Below are 15,337 nucleotides of genomic sequence, written 5' to 3'. Positions count from 1 at the left end.
AATTTCAGTGGGAGACAAAGGCTGCCCCTAGGCATCTAAGCTCCAGGGGACAGACTGCTTATGTTGCCTGCAGGGTAGAATGATTGTTTCAGAAGCCAATTTGGACATGTCTGTACCCCCTGGAAAATTCAAGAGTCCTTTTCCCATAAAGCCAGCTGCTCAGTCAACAGTCCTATAAATATTCCCACTATGGTGGTTTGAATAAGAGTGGCCCGCACAGGCTCATGAATGCTTAGTCACCAGCAAGTGGCATATTTGAAAGATTTAGAAGGATTAGGAGGTATGGCCTTACTGAAGGAAGTATGTCATGGGCTGGGCTTTGAGGTTTCGAAATCCCATGCCAAGCCCACTGTCTCCCATGGATCAGGATGTGGCTCTTAGCCAGGCTTGCCTGTTGTCACGTTCCCTGCCATGATGATAACAGATTAAAATTCTGAAACTGTAAGCCAGCCCCCAGTGCATTGCCGTGGTCATGGTGTCTCTTCCCAGCAGTGACTAAGACTTCTGCCCTAACATGCACTAACCGGTATCCTGTCTTAAGTCATGGCTTCCTTTCACATGTTCATTTTATATTAGTTGATGTTTTGGCTTGTTCTGCCAATGGAAGGAGTCAGGAAGCTACACAGGACAAGAAGAAAGGAGGGAAGGGGGAAGAGAGTTCAATTAAATAATATGAAAGCTCTTGGTGACAACGACAAGTGGAAAAAGAAATCATTTGAACCCGGGGCTGCCAGGTCTGAAGGCACATTGCTCCCTGACCTGGAAACTTTGAATAGAAGGAGCAACTGGGTCTTTCTGGCTCCTCTTCTGGTTCGTTTGCTCCTTCCCTCCCTCCCTCCTTCCTTACTCTCTTCTTTCCTTCCCTCCCTTTTATTAATTTATTTGTGGCTCTGTATGTGAATGTGTGTGTGACTGTGTGTACGTGTGTGTTGTGGCGTATGCGTGTGTTGTAAGCATACATGTACATGAAGAAGTGTGTGTGCAGAAGCCAGAGGAGGCTGCTTCACCACTTTCTGCCTTATTCCTTTAAGACAGTCTCTCACTGAAACTGGAGCTAGCCCCATGGTCAGCTAGCTCTGACAATGCTCCTGCCTTGGTTGGGGTTACAGGAGCATGAGGCTATGCCTGATTTTATTTTATTTTTTTACATGAGTGATGGGTTTGAACTCAGGTTCTTGTGTTTACATAGCAAGTTTTCTTACCCACTGAGTCATCTCCTCAGCCTTGGTTCTTCCTTCCACTTAGTCTTCCTGGGTAGTCTTCCTCGTCTCCATCTGTGGTTTTGTTTGGTTTTGTTTTGTGACAGGGTCTCACTCTGTCGCTGCCTCAGCTTCTCAAGTTCTGGAGTCACCAGTGTTGAGTCACTGTGCTCGGCATAGTTACTCTTCTTGTTCTTCTCGGTGCTGCCTGCTTCTCTGGTTCTGGGCCAACCCAGGCTGGTTTCGATAGAGCCCGATGCATTTCCTTGCCTGTCTTTTCAGTGGTAACTGGATCTTATCGATGGATCAGCCTTCCACGGGAAAAGCAGAAGGTAAGTCACTCAGTTTCTCAAAACACCAGCTGGATGTTACATGAATCTGGTTTGCTGTGATTTTCTTTTTAGAGAGATATATGGGGTGGTGAAATCATGAAGAGATTTGAAGAAAGGCATTTTGAAGAGTGTTATGGAGATTTCCTTCTGGGCTGGTAGCTGCCTTCTTAGTGTGGATAGTTGAGGGGAATGTTGAGATCGGAAAAGCTCTATCTGATAGAGAGGTAGCTCTGAGACGTTTCTAGGCATGTAGACCTTGGAATGAACAAAAAGAAAAAGACAAACAAACCAAACCAAATAAAACAAAAATCAAAAGCAGAAAACAACAATAACACACACACACACACACACACACACACTCACACAAACACAAACCCCAACACACTCTGCAAGCAGAAGCTCGGAGCCGCTCATCAACGCAGCAATCTTCCACGTGCCTGTAAGGGGAGGCAGGGCTAGGCCATTTGCTGGCACCCAAGTGCCACAGCCAGACCAGGCTGAAAGGAACCCATCACATTTGGATTCACATGCTTTTCATAGCTTAGGGCTACAGAAATCCCCTCACCCACGGTCCCAGAGCTGATTGCACACAGGCAAAGCTTTTCCTGTGCACCTGAAAGTAGTGCACCCCGCCGCTACCTTGTGGCCCTCAGGCACTGTGGAGAGGAAGGCAGTGCCTTGGGGGTTGTCTGGGCTCCATAGAGCTGCAGAGCCAGGGGTTGAGGTCTTACCCTTTATATATCTCTCCTGTGCCTTTGGCACTTTAAAGTATATCTTTTTGATTTAATTGATTATTATCAGTGTGTGTGTGTGTGTGTGTGTGTGTGTGTATGTGTGTGTGTGTGTGTAAGTGTGTGTGTGTGTGTGTGTGTATGGGTGGGTTGGTGGGTCGGGTAAGTGCAGGCTGTGGATCCTGAGAGGAGGCCAAAGAATTTTGTGAGGTCGCTTCTCTCCTTTCACTTTAATGTGGCTCTGGGGATCGAACTCGGTTCTTTTAGGCGTTTGTGGATCTTCAGTCCTCTCTCCTGTCTTTTTTTGAACGTAGATAGCAGACACAAAGGGTGTTGCAAACATATCATGTTTTGGGATCTTTGACCCCAGGCAGGGGCTGGGCAAGGCCTTGTGTCCCTGCCAAGTGTGGCTAACAAACTGTGGCAGTGAGGTAAGCCTAGGGACCTCTTAAGTGAGGCCTAACAGGGTTCTCTGTAAAAGCTCCAGCCGCCATGGTTGCTACTGCTGTTTATGGTGCTCAGAGCAATGCAAAGCCATGGCGTGGCCACAACCAACACAGAGGAGCAGCGCCTGATCAGCTCGGCTCAAATATTACAATTACAGGGAGCCAGGAGCCGACACCGCACGGTAGCAGCATTCCACACCAGGATACCCCACGCCGCGCTAACCCGTATCACACGTCCCCACACGGCAGCATTCAGCACTGTCACCCCACGCCACATCATCCAGCAGTGCGCTAACCACCGTATCCCAGCCACGGGCTTCATCGCCATGCCGCTCCAGAATGCCATCCAGTGCCATCTTAATCCTTCCCAGCCTGCTCCGTGCTGTCTTCCTCCAGTCCGTCCTAAACCACGCTATGCCAAGGCATGTCACCTTAAACCACACTGTGTCATCCCATCCCACAAAAGCCCACGGTACGCGACTCCGTATTCCTCACCGTGTCATTCCATACCACCCCCATTCTATCCTATGTTATGTCACATGGGGTAACTCCACACTACCCCAGCGTACAAGAGCGGCTCATTCGTGGCCATTTCCTCTCTCCACGCAATTCTCCACGCCATCTGAATGACCGCCGCCTCGCTCAATAACACTCTACACCACACCATCCCTTAGCTTTTGGGACAAGGACTTGCCATGTATGTAGCCCAGGCTGGCCTCAGACGCATGTCCGTTCCCTTGCCTCAGCCTCCGGGATTTTGAGGTGATCAGTATGACCTCCCCGCCGGCTCACACCACGGCACCATCGCGTATCACACACCGGCACCATGCATTCCACAGTGCACACCCACCCCACCCATCCCAGACCACACACTTCATGTGATACCATTCATGCCATCCACCCCACGCTGCACACGTGTATCGCGTGCCCCACACCCCACGCCACACATTCCGCAGCACCCTAGCCTGCAGCACACATCCCGTACCACACCTTCTGTATCGCGCCGCTCCGTGCCACCCTGCAGCACCCACCCACCCTACAGATTCACCCCACGCTGTCCATCTTTACCGAAATCCCACACCACGCTGTCCAGCACCTCATGCGTGCCACACACCTCCAACACCGCCCTCTCTACGTCACTCATTCCACACCACGCAGCCTATGCCTTACGTGCCATGACACACACCTGCAACACACCCCCCACACGGCACACTCCATTCCTCACGCGTGTACCATGCGCTCCACGCCACGCATTACGTGCCGCACCGCCTTATTCCGTACGTTCTACGGCATGTCTTCTGTGCCACCCCACCCCACACCCCATGCCCGACCCCACCTCGTTCTACAGCCCCTGTTCTGTATCACACACCCCACGACACCCCGTCCCACACCACATGTCTGTCACATCAGTCTGTCTTGTTTAGTTCCCCACCCCTGGTTGCCAGAAAACGAGAGCTCTGCAAGCGGAAAGTGCCTTTGTAATTCCACTAAATTCGGATGCTCTCAAGGACCAGCAGAGAGAAGGCAGACGCTCGACAACGCTCCCTGTCATTCACAGGTGCCACTTTGTTCTCTCTGAGAGTGTGCTTTCTTGGTGCTAACTGTGAGAATCACGGGTGACAGAGGGCAAAGCCGTCCATGTCTGGGTGTCTGCTAGAATCAAGCAGAGGTGCCTACTGTGGAAACAAGCTAGTTTGCCTCGGAGTGTGTCATCCGCCATGACCCAGATGCCCCGAGAAGGATGGCCCCGGCTTCACATATTGGACTTGGGCACAGGGGGACTCAGACAGGACTAATGTTTAGGAAGAAGAGCGTGACGTGGCCTAAGTGAAGGAGGCTCGAATCCAGTCCTCTTTTAAGCCCTGGTACCTGGTTCAGAAGACCACTAGCTGTGCCATAAGCCCTGGAGAAGGAAGGTGGCTCGCTGCTAGACTTGTGTTGGCGAGGTTCTAGGAGGCACGATGCAGGTAGCTATGGTGCCTCAGCCAAGGCCAAGCATCTCAGAACCACTGACCAGAGCCCCTGGGTCCCAGGTGAATCATCCTGCACCCTCTCCACAGCCCGTAGATATGCAGAAGGTATGGCACCTAGGTGGGCCACCCATACTGTGTCTATTTCTCAGATACTTTTCATCTGCAAACTATCAGTTGACAGTAATAAAACAACTGAAAGTCCACAGGCTCCAGGCCAAGTTGCCAGGGAGGCATTTACAGTGTGGGCTCGTGAATGGGCAGCCTTGGGCTGCTGAAGTCTGGCACTGCCCTTGTATGGAACTGTGATCTCCACAGGGCTGTTGGCAACTGCTGTGAGTCCTGCACATGGAGGCGAAAGCGGGCAGAGGGCAGGCACGTCTAGCATAAGGAGGTGAGTGTGGGTGAGAGCCAGGGGATTTTAAGGAGTTGGAAGAGGCAGGGCTGAGCTAGGCAGATAAATTCTGCCCAGCAGGTCCCACAGGGTGGGCGCTGCAGCCACACATGCCTTCTGAAGCTCCAATCAGTTTACCTATCATCTGCCAAGGGCAGGTTTCCATTTTGCAAACATCCTGCATTTGAGAATGAAAGCCACAAACCATTCCAACTTAGGGCTGACAGCCATGTTGGGTGTGGCACCTGGGGGCAGTAGGAGACAGAGTCAGAAGCCAAAAGACCCTTGAGCCCAGACTGCTCTCCTTTGAGAGCTGCCAGTGCTGAAATAGGTAACCTTGCTGGGGTCAGGAGAGAACATGGACACAGCCTTTGCCTCAGCCAACAATGATGAAGTGATGAGGATTTGGGTATCAGGGGTCCCTCTTCTTGGGCATTTTGTATGGAGCAAGAAGCAAGAGAGCAGTGACTCAGACAGAACGCTCCTTACTAGGCAGACACACAGGTCTGCACCAAGGCACCTATGCCCATGTCTTGGCTACCGACATGTTATCCTGGTGGTCATTGGCATTCTCAGCACGCACCCCAGTTCGAGCTGCCCCTGTCAGCTGTCCCTTAGGAGCATACACAATACATTATTTACTCGGGTGTCAGCCTTTCTGGAGGCCAATAGGCAGCGACCACAATAAAAGCTTCTGGGAGCCTTCAGGAAAGGCCCCACCATATCTTGGACACTGTTCCAACCCACTGACCACACTGTCCTTACCCCTTTCTAGGGGAGATAAGCACCCCTCCTCCTCTCGTTGTAGCCGTAGCTGCTGAAGCCACCTGACTTTCTGAAGAGCAGGGACAGTGGGATGGGCCTGGTGACCTGACTGAGACCCCCCTGAATGGGAGGGAACCTAATCTAGGACTAGACAAGGTTTCCCAGGCATGGACAAGAGCCCCGTGGATGGATGCCACTCTGTTGATTAAATGATTCGACATTGCCGTGTGCCTGCAGCTAATTAGTATGAACAGCACCAAGTGAGCCAGTGAGCAGACAGACCCTGGCAGGCAGCCAGAGACCCAGGGCAGCCAGACCCTGCTGCCCTCAGCACCACCCCCATAGAGCTCTTCCACCCCAGGACCCAGCACATGCTGGACAGTGGCTAACTGCCTAACCACCCCTAACTTACTTTTCCTGCCCAGGCCTTCTCCGCCCAACGGAGGTGTTAGCCCTCGGTCAAGTGTGAATGGCAGGGGTTTGGCCCCTTGCTTTGTGTACTCACCATGAGCCCTGCAGAGTTAGGGAGGCAAGAGCACCGGCAGGGTTGCTGGCAGCGACCACTATGTTGCGCCCTTCTCCCCTCTAGCCTCCATGGCCATCTGGAAGGTCAAGTCCCAAACAGAGTCACAGTGGAGTTCCTGGGAAGGCTCCCTCAGAGTGACTGGGACAGGATGAACGAGGACCTGCAGGCTGACCCACCTGCAAAGACAGTGCATGGTCAGAGGGCAAGGGAGGGTTCTCCTAGCCCGTTACAGGTCAGTACCCAGATGTACTCAGCCCTCAGTCCCTTCCCAGGGTTGCCCTTTTCTGGCTCCTATCAGCCTGGACAGCCTGTTGGAGTCCCTGGCTCAGACTCCAAATGAGGCATCCGTAGAGGTGACAAGCTGAGCTTTGGGACTTGGGAGGAAACCTGGCTCCTGGCAGCCAGGAACCATCCCTAAAGTAGTCTTTGCTCATCACCCCGACATAAGAACACAACTTGGTTATTTCAGGCTGCACAAGCCAGACCAACGCTGTCAATTTAAATCAAGAAAATCAAATAAACCTGAACAAATCTCTCAGTTCCCCGGGCAGACCCGGCAGGCAGAAGCCAGACCTTGAGGGCTGGCGTCTCCTACGTGGACATTCTTGCCTGTGCTGGAACTATATGGTCTTGCTAGGGCTTCAAGACCCAGACTTACCCAAAGTTATTCAGAATCCACCTTTCCCAACGGCACGAGTGGTCGAACCCCTTCCAGCGTTTCTGCTCCAGCAATGGCCCTTATGAGTGGATACCGTGGCCGGCCAGAAGCTTGGCCACAAGCGCAACTCCTTCCCTTCCCTTCTCAGACACCAGGAGGAAGCCAACCAACTTCTCACCTATTTTGGTAAAGGCAGCTGGAGAGGCACAGGTCTCACGCTTCTCATAGGCGAGATGTGGCATGTCCCTTGTGCTAGGGGACAGCTTTCTATGACGAAAGGCATTAGACGGGAGCTTGTGAGTGGAGTTATCAACAGATTGCAGGGCTGCAGCCTGGCGACTGGCAGTGGCCAGAGCACTGCGCTGGGGACAGAGCTCTGCACCCGGAGGGAGTGAGTCAGAGCCGAGAAGAGCGGAGAAGAGCAGGCATCCAATGCGCACTCTGCAGGCAGTTTCCAGCTCTGGGTTGGGGGACGCCAGCCGCCTGCGCGCCTGATTTCTGCAGCAACAGCCAGGGGAATGAAGGACCGGCCGGGAAGCAGGAGCTGTAACCATGGGGACTGGGGGAGGCGCGGACCGCGGCAGCGCCGTGCCCTGGCTCCCTGCGGCAGAGCGGGAATGGTTCTTCCCAGCCTGGCGGCCCCGCTGCCCGTCACACTGCAGAGTCGATTTAAAGAGACAACCGACCAGCGTTTGCTGCTTGCTTCCAACAGCTACAGACAACTCACATTAAAGCATTTCCCCCCAAATTTCCCCCAGGATGATGTTATTTCGTCTTTTTTTTTTAGAAGAGAGCCCTGTCTGTTGAGGGCTCCAGGAACGGGAAGGTGAAAACGGAAATTGATTTTTGGAAGAATCTTCGCAATTCCTGTATTAAAATATTTCTCAAATCCAAATATGCTGAAACTGAGGTGAAGACCATCTGATCATGAGTCAGCAGGGCTGGTCCTGCCTGTGGACAGGGCCTGGCTGGGCAGAAAGTGTCTTCCCTAACCCCAATGCTGTCCCCTTTCTCCCGACCTGAGCCAAAGAACTGAGCCCGGAGAAGGAAAGTGTACAGAGGTGTGTGCCAGAGGCCAGAGCACAGGGTCTCAGCTGTTGCAGGACAGCCTGGCCCAGGCTGGAGGCCTGACAGGAGGGCCAGGTTAAGGTTTTTCACAAGGCAGATGTTGGTATGGCATTGTGATTGGGAGACATCTGTTTGGAGGCCATTCCCTTTCCTCTTCACCTCACTCCTTTTCTTGTAGCCCTCAGTCCCCTGCCCAGCTACTTTGTTCTTCCAGGTGCTCTTAAAGCTAGCGCCTACTCTAGCGGGGGTGGGGGGTGGGGGTGCCCTAGCTTCTCTGGTGTTTGAAGGATTGGAAGCTGGAGTTCCTGGGGAGAGATAGTTAAGAATCATAATGGCAGAATTAGACCCAGGGACATTGTAATTCTTGTTCTGTAAGTCCTGTGGTGTGGAACCTCTGGGTGGGGCGTGGCCAATCGTCCTCTGTCCCAGAGCTCAGTGGGAACATTGAGGAGATGAGTCCTGAATTTCAGATAAGGGTCTTGACCCAGAGGTATCCTGCCTGCTCAGCATGCTATGAGTCACGGAGACCTCCCTGTGTTCTGAACTCTGAGTCTCTTCTCCAGGGACTGGAGGTCAGCCAAGGTCTCACCTGATGGATCCTGGTTGATGATCTAAGTCAGGTGTGTAGAGAAGGGGGCAGAAAGGAGAGCAGGAGGTGTGTGTGTGTGTGTGTTTGTGTGTGTGTCTGGACCAGAGTGAGCTCTGACAACTATTTCCCCTCAGGGTCCCAGGTCCATCACAGTGGCCCAGGACCTCAGGAGAGGCAGAAGAGTCCTAGTTACCGATCTCTATGCGTTTCTTGATGTCTCTCAGCTTCTTCCTGGAGTGACCAGAACCGAGACTAGGTCATAGCTTCCTTGCACTGTGCAGCTCAAGTCTCCAGAATCAACCTGGCTTCACCAATACTGGGGCACTGGATTAGTCGCTTCCACCTGCTCACAGCTGTTACACATGTCCTTCTGCGTCTGTGCCAGGGCCTAGGTTTAGAGCTGCCCGAAGAGGGCATACTCAATCTCTGGGGTAGCACTGGTGACAGAGGTGCCATGATGCCCTACATGGTGGTCCATGTTCTATATCAGTGGTCCTCAAGCTTCCTAACCCTTCAACCATTTAATGCAGTTCCTCATATTGTGGTGATTCGCAACCATAAAGTCATTTTGATGCTACTTCACAACTGTAATTTTGCTATTGTTATGAATTGTAACGTAAATCTCTTGTGTTTTCCGATGGTCTCAGGTGATCCCTGTGAAAGGGTCATTTGACCCAAAAGGTTGAGAACTGCTGTTTCACATCAACACATAGTAGGTCTTCTATGGGATGGGGAAACTGAGGCACGGCACAGTCAGGTATGTGGCTGGTTACCACCTAGCCTTGGCTGCTGCTTTGGAAGTCTCCCTGTCCTATTTGCTAGACAGACCACGCTTGCTTCTTACTGGCTGTGGGCTGCTTCTTCTCTGGCAAGGTGGCTCAAGCTTCAGGTCTCTTATGTGTCAACACTGAAAGTGATGTAAATGGCCCTGCAACAGCTAGGAACTTGTCCCTGCACAAGGTGCCATGAAGCCCGAGCCCTTTCCTAGGCTGCTCCTCTGGGCATCCCCAGCTGGATGGATGCAGTGTTGCTATGGGACACAGCAGCTTTCTGGGCATCATGGAAACAGTCATCCCAGAATACCTGCTCACTCCTGGCCAAAGAAGAAATACCCAGCCACAGAGGAAAGCTCAGGAAAAGAGCAAGGTCGGGACAAGGCAATGAAATAACCCCTAACCTGAGGCCGCTAGATGCAAGCAGCATGGACCCTCACTGAGGACAGGTAAAATCCCTCTATGTAGGGAGATGCCAATTTCTGCCCCACAGGTGTGGGTCTATGCTCAGGGTACATTCTGATGACAAAAGGTCCTCGGGTCCAGTCCTTGCAGAGATGCCAGCAGAGGATGAGAGTTTCTGCAGCTACGACAGTCACGGGGGATGGTGATTTGCAAGGAGCTGGCTCATGGGACAACAGGACGACAGGGTCGAGATGACTGTCTGGAAGTCTCCAGCACAGGCTGATACATTTGTCCTTGAGGATTTCATCTCGAGAAGCCCTCAGCTATAGTCTTCAGGCCTGTTCCTTGTCAGGCAGGTCGTCCAACCTGGCCATCCAGGGCCATCTTCCTCAGGCGTAGTAAATAACAATGGATTGTTTGCATTCACAGCACCTACAAAGTGTCCACCCTGGAAACTTTGTAGATGAGTGTTTGACTGAGACAGGACAGTCCCTGTGGACACACAGCATGGACCATCCCGCCATGGCCATTTTCATAAAGGGCCGGGCAGCACCTCTCTCAGGGTCCATAGGCCAGGTCTTCCTCACAACGCCCCACCCTGATAGTGGAGTCGAGTCCTCAGCAAAGGCCTGGCTTGATGCCAACACTGGAAAACCACAGTTCTCACGTGCCATGAAATGTTATTCCTATTTTTTCCAACCTTTTAAAAGTGCAATGAAGAATGTCCTGCTTATAGGTCATATGTGACAATCTGTTGCTGTTATTGGCTCTGGGGCCATTATCCCAGGCAACATATCCTCAGAACTTAATCAGATCTCCTAGGTTCTCACCATTGTTGGCACAGGGCAGCATGTGGCTGCCCAGCTGCTTCCTACTGCAAATCTTACCACAGACACTCTCTCTAAAAGGAGCTTCACTGGACAGCAAAGGTACAGAGGGCTCCAAAGCTGCCTGTCCTCTTTAGAGCATAGTCCTAAGTCTCTCTAGCAGATGGACAGCCCTGATTCCCCCTCTGCCCCCAGGCTCTGCCCCCATCGAGAGAGGTCAGTGTTTCGTACTGTGAGGAGATCATCCAGCCAGTCTCATGGACTGAGCTGGTGGCTCTTGCCACCTCTGAAGTGTTAGGATCTCAATCAAAGCTGTGGCATTCCCTGCACTCTTTGAACTTGGCTTATTGATCTTGTAGAGGGATGGAGGCTGACTGCAGGCAGCTCGGGAGTGCTTGACAGACTCGAGTGGGCTTGTGAATAGTGCATGGTTAGGGACAGGGTCTAGATGGGTTACAGCCCATCTCATGCTCAGAAGGAGCATCGTTGGCTGCCCTGCATGGCTAAAGGGAAAAGCCTCAAACATCTAGAACCCAGAACCTCAGGAGGCCAGGCTTCCCTCTGTATTGTTTGGCTTCAGGAATCCACAAGCTGGTTCGGGGAGAACAAGAAATGGTTTGATGAGGAGGCAGAGATTGAATCATGTACCTGTTTAGTGGAACCCAGACTGACTGACTATCTTCTTTGCTTGGAGGGTCTGAGGCTACCGAGGACACAGTAGGTATTTGTGAGAAACTCTTCATCTGGGAATAAGGATGGCTTTGGATGGCTGCTAGTGCCCTGGCTAGATGAACTTCTTTTGAGTACTTGAGTCTTCATAGTTGTGGGCTTCCCAGCCATTGCATGGAGACCAAGAAACTGAAATGGGAAACCTGAAGATGTGGAAATGGTGGCCTCTGGGGAATGCAACCGCGCCCTGGAGGGGTGGGATGGTGGCCCTGGCCTCTCTCTGTGCAGCATCTGGGCTGCAGAGCGGAATTAAAAGGGCTCTTGGGTTGCTGTGGAAACCAGCCATCTCCCTGCCCCCCGCCCCGCACAGCATCAGTTTGAATCTGTGCAGACCATTCCTAACAGATTCAAACCAACAAACTCATCCTCACCTAGAGGGAAGCTGAGTCTGAGAAGCAAATGATAAAAATCACCAAATGTACAGTATTCTATTGCTGCTAGGTGATAGGCCCAGTGCCAGTCCAGCCCCCATCACAGCCTTGTGAAGGACAAGGGGCTGTGCAGCCTCCACTTGGTAACAAATAGACATTTTGGCATTTCACATAAGCCTATGAGGCCTGCTGGGCAGACACAGGGCCTTGGCTTGTCCAGACTGCAGTGAAGAGAGCTCAGGCCTTGTTCTGGGTGCTGTAAATATGACAGGTTATCACCTTGGCCCCTGACCCCAAAGGCTGGATGCCTCACTGAGCTCCAATTCTTGAACCTCAGATGTTTCATTTTTCTTCCAAAAGCCACTCTCCTTCCTGGGACTCTTGGGGAAGGTTTGGAGAGCTGCTGACAAGAAGAGGGAGGCACTGACAGGGCTGCCCAGTGGACAGCCCGCCTCAGACCATCAAGATCATAGAGGCCACAGGAAATCCTGAGGCACACACAGCTTCTCTCTACTTATGCTATCACTCTGGTAGATCTCGGTAGAACTACATGGCCTCTTTGCCCATCAAGCTGGCCTGCACTCCAGACAAAGATCCTGGGGCACCGTGGAAATTTTGCTCTTTCTGGAAGCATGAGGGAGCCATGGAATGATGCATCTGGGGGAGAGAGTAAGAGGCAGGTTTGTTCTTAGTTGTCATGGTGATGGGCAATATGTATGATAAAACTTTGTGGCTCTCAGCTCCCTCACTTTATCCCTTGAGGCCTCATAAGCTTCAGACATAGCCTTCTGAACTCATTGATGGGACACATCCACCGTGACCCATGTTTGCAGCACTGGAGGAGTACAGAGCAAGGAGTAAAAGTGGCCACAGCATGAAGAGAGCCCACAGCCTTTTCCAGGGTCCATGTATCCTCCCTCCCCCGATAACCTACCCATTTCCTTCTGGGAGGTAACGGGAGTGGAGCTGCCTCTGTTGATGCTAAGGCACATCATGTTGAGGCACAAACAGTCATGTAGCCTGATCTCTAGCTGTTTGCCTCCACCCCTGATGACTCTGGACATGTGCAGAGATGGTCTAGGTAAAGCCTCATCCCTGTACATGTGTGTGGATCTCCAAAGGTAGTCTTCAAAGGGAGACCCACTGGTGCCTGTTGGAGAACAGCAGTTTCACCAACATGCTAGCATCAACATCTTTCATCTCCCAGGGCTGAGGTGTGACCTGGACACCTGGCCAGAGACAGGGCAAGGACGCTCTCTTCCCTCAAGTTATTGAAGCCTCTGGCACAGCAGAGAATTTCAATAAAAGCTAATCACAGGGAGAGATAAGCAGTACGCAGAGCCTGTCCTCACTGGCTAGACTGATAGCAGCGACTACTTAGACAGCCACCAAGGCACACCGACAGCAGGTGCTGGCCTGCAGCACTGTGGGACACCTCAATAACCTCCATTTTCAGGAGTTAACCTAGGTCCTCAGGAACATTTTTAAACACAGCATTTCTAGCCAGACATGCTGGGACTTTCTGCAACAGAACCACACTCCCTACTGCTATCTTGATCTCAAATGTGAGCTAAAGATGGAACAGAAACATCCAGCTTCCCAGATGGCTTTAAGTTTTAGGGACTACCCTAGTCTCCAGACCCTAGTAATGAGCCAACAGCCTGGCTTTCATGAGAAGATGCCACATCATAGGACGAGGGTGCTGGGGGAGGAGCAGCATGCTATGGGCAGACGTCACCCTTTGCAGTCATTCTATCAGGAGTGGACATGGCTGCACAGATTGTTATGCCCCTTCAACCACCTCAGTGGACAAACTTCTTTTTTAAAAAAATATCTTATTTTATTTTTATTAATTACAGCTTAGCCCCCTCCCTCATCCTCTTCCAATCCCACTCTCCCCCCTCTTCTTCTCCTATGCCCCTCCCCCAATCCAATGATAGGGGAGGTCCTCCTCCCCTTCCATCTGACCCTAGTCTATCAGGTCTCATCAGGACTGGCTTCATTGTCTTCTTCTGTGGCCTGGTAAGGCTGCTCCCCTTTCAGGTAGAGGTGATCAATGAGCCAGCCACTGAGTTCATGTCAGAGACAGTCTCTGTTCCTATTACTGGGGAACCCTCTTGGACACTGAGCTGTCATGGGTTACATCTACGCAGGGGTCCTAGGTTATCTCCATGCATGGTCCTTGGTTGGAGTATCAGTCTCACAAAAGACTGTGCTCAGATTTTTTGGTTCTGTTGCTCTCCTTGTGATGCTCCTGTCCCCTCCATGTCTTTCTATTTCCCCCTTCTTTCATAAGATTCCCTGCCCTCTGCCCAAAGTTTGGCTATGAGTCTCAGCATATGTTTTGCTACCTTGTTGGGTAGAGTCTTTCAGAGGCCCTCTGTGATAGGCTCCTGTCCTGTTCCCTGTTTTCTCCCTCTTTCAATGTCTGGTGGACAAACTTCTTACATACTCTTCCCGCTAGCCTTCTTCCTTCTCCTGCCCCAATTTGTCCACTCGCTCCCTCTTGACTCTCCAGTCCATCCATCCTCTTTCCTGGCCACTGTCAGCCATGGAGAAGGATATGAAGGTCAGGCCCAGATCCAGTTCACAGAGCGCCTGGCCTGGAGGACAATGGATACCAGGCTGCTCAGGAGCTGTCCGTTGGTTCATGCCCAAGTTCCTCTTCCTGTTGCAGCCTCTTTCGTCTTCCTGCTAGATTCTAGCTGGAGCCTAGAGCCTCCACTCTCTAAGCATTCTGGGTGCTGATAACCAAACTATACCTGTATGCTTTATCAGCATAGCTTGTTTGTGCTAGCTGCCTGTCCCTCCCAGGGGGCCTGGCTCCTGCGGTGTCCTCTGACAGTTGGGCCAGAGCAATTCAACCAAATTAGATATAGTAGAAAGCAAGTTGCTCCACCTGGCAATTTTGTTAAGGTAATTATTTATTTAAAAATTAATGTTTCTGAGTCACTGGTTTTTCTAGTATTAGCAATTTTGGCACAACTCAGGGCAGCCTTCTGCTTCTTTACATTGTGAAATAATCCTTTCTCTGTTTCAAAAATATCTTTAAGCCTAAAAATATCATTACATTTTTAAATTTCTAATAAATTTTCAGCAGTCGTTTGTGCTTTGAGCTGTTGGTAGGAGCAGAAGTCTGGAAGATCTTAAATCTCCAACCTGGGGGTGGGTTGGAGGCTCTTGAACACCCACTGTGGGAGGCGGCCAGCAAGTCACACTGTGTAGGAAAGCACTGCTGCTCCGCTAGCCTTGGTCACAGACACCACGGTGTGCCGTGGGTGCGCGAGTCTGCGGACGTGCGTTAGAATGGGAGAAAGTGTGGTCTCGAGGGAATGTCTGTGAGCCTGGGGGCACGAGTGCGGGTGTGAATGTGCGAGCGTGCGAGTGTGCAAGAACGTGGGTGCTCACGAGTGTGAGCACCCAGGTGTGAATGTGTGTGCGTGTGTGAATACAAAAGAGCTTATGAGTCTGAGTGTGTGCGCGCGTGTGTGCTCGTGTCTCTGGGTGTCTCTGGGTGTAGACATGTGCTAGCATGGGAGTCCTCTGCCACTGAC

General features: G+C 51.7%; 1 protein-coding gene across 1 annotated transcript in view; it reads right to left on the bottom strand.

Annotated features, from left to right (window-relative positions):
• Adgra1 (adhesion G protein-coupled receptor A1) overlaps positions 1 to 7,657 on the bottom strand; it is a 35,494-nt gene extending 27,837 nt beyond the window's left edge. Inside the window, exons 1-3 of the mRNA XM_021637823.2 lie at positions 7,022 to 7,657; positions 6,343 to 6,539; positions 1,203 to 1,786 (exon numbers count right to left, since the gene is read on the bottom strand). Coding sequence (XP_021493498.1) covers positions 1,203 to 1,214 — 12 coding nt within the window. The 5' untranslated portion in view covers positions 1,215 to 1,786; positions 6,343 to 6,539; positions 7,022 to 7,657. The remainder of the gene's footprint in view (positions 1 to 1,202; positions 1,787 to 6,342; positions 6,540 to 7,021) is intronic.
• Positions 7,658 to 15,337: the final 7,680 nt, after the last annotated feature.

This window comes from Meriones unguiculatus, chromosome 1 (assembly GCF_030254825.1).
Source record: "Meriones unguiculatus strain TT.TT164.6M chromosome 1, Bangor_MerUng_6.1, whole genome shotgun sequence".
Lineage (NCBI taxonomy): Eukaryota > Metazoa > Chordata > Mammalia > Rodentia > Muridae > Meriones > Meriones unguiculatus.
Note: the sequence above shows the minus strand (reverse complement) of the source record. Positions and strands in the feature narration are given on the sequence as shown.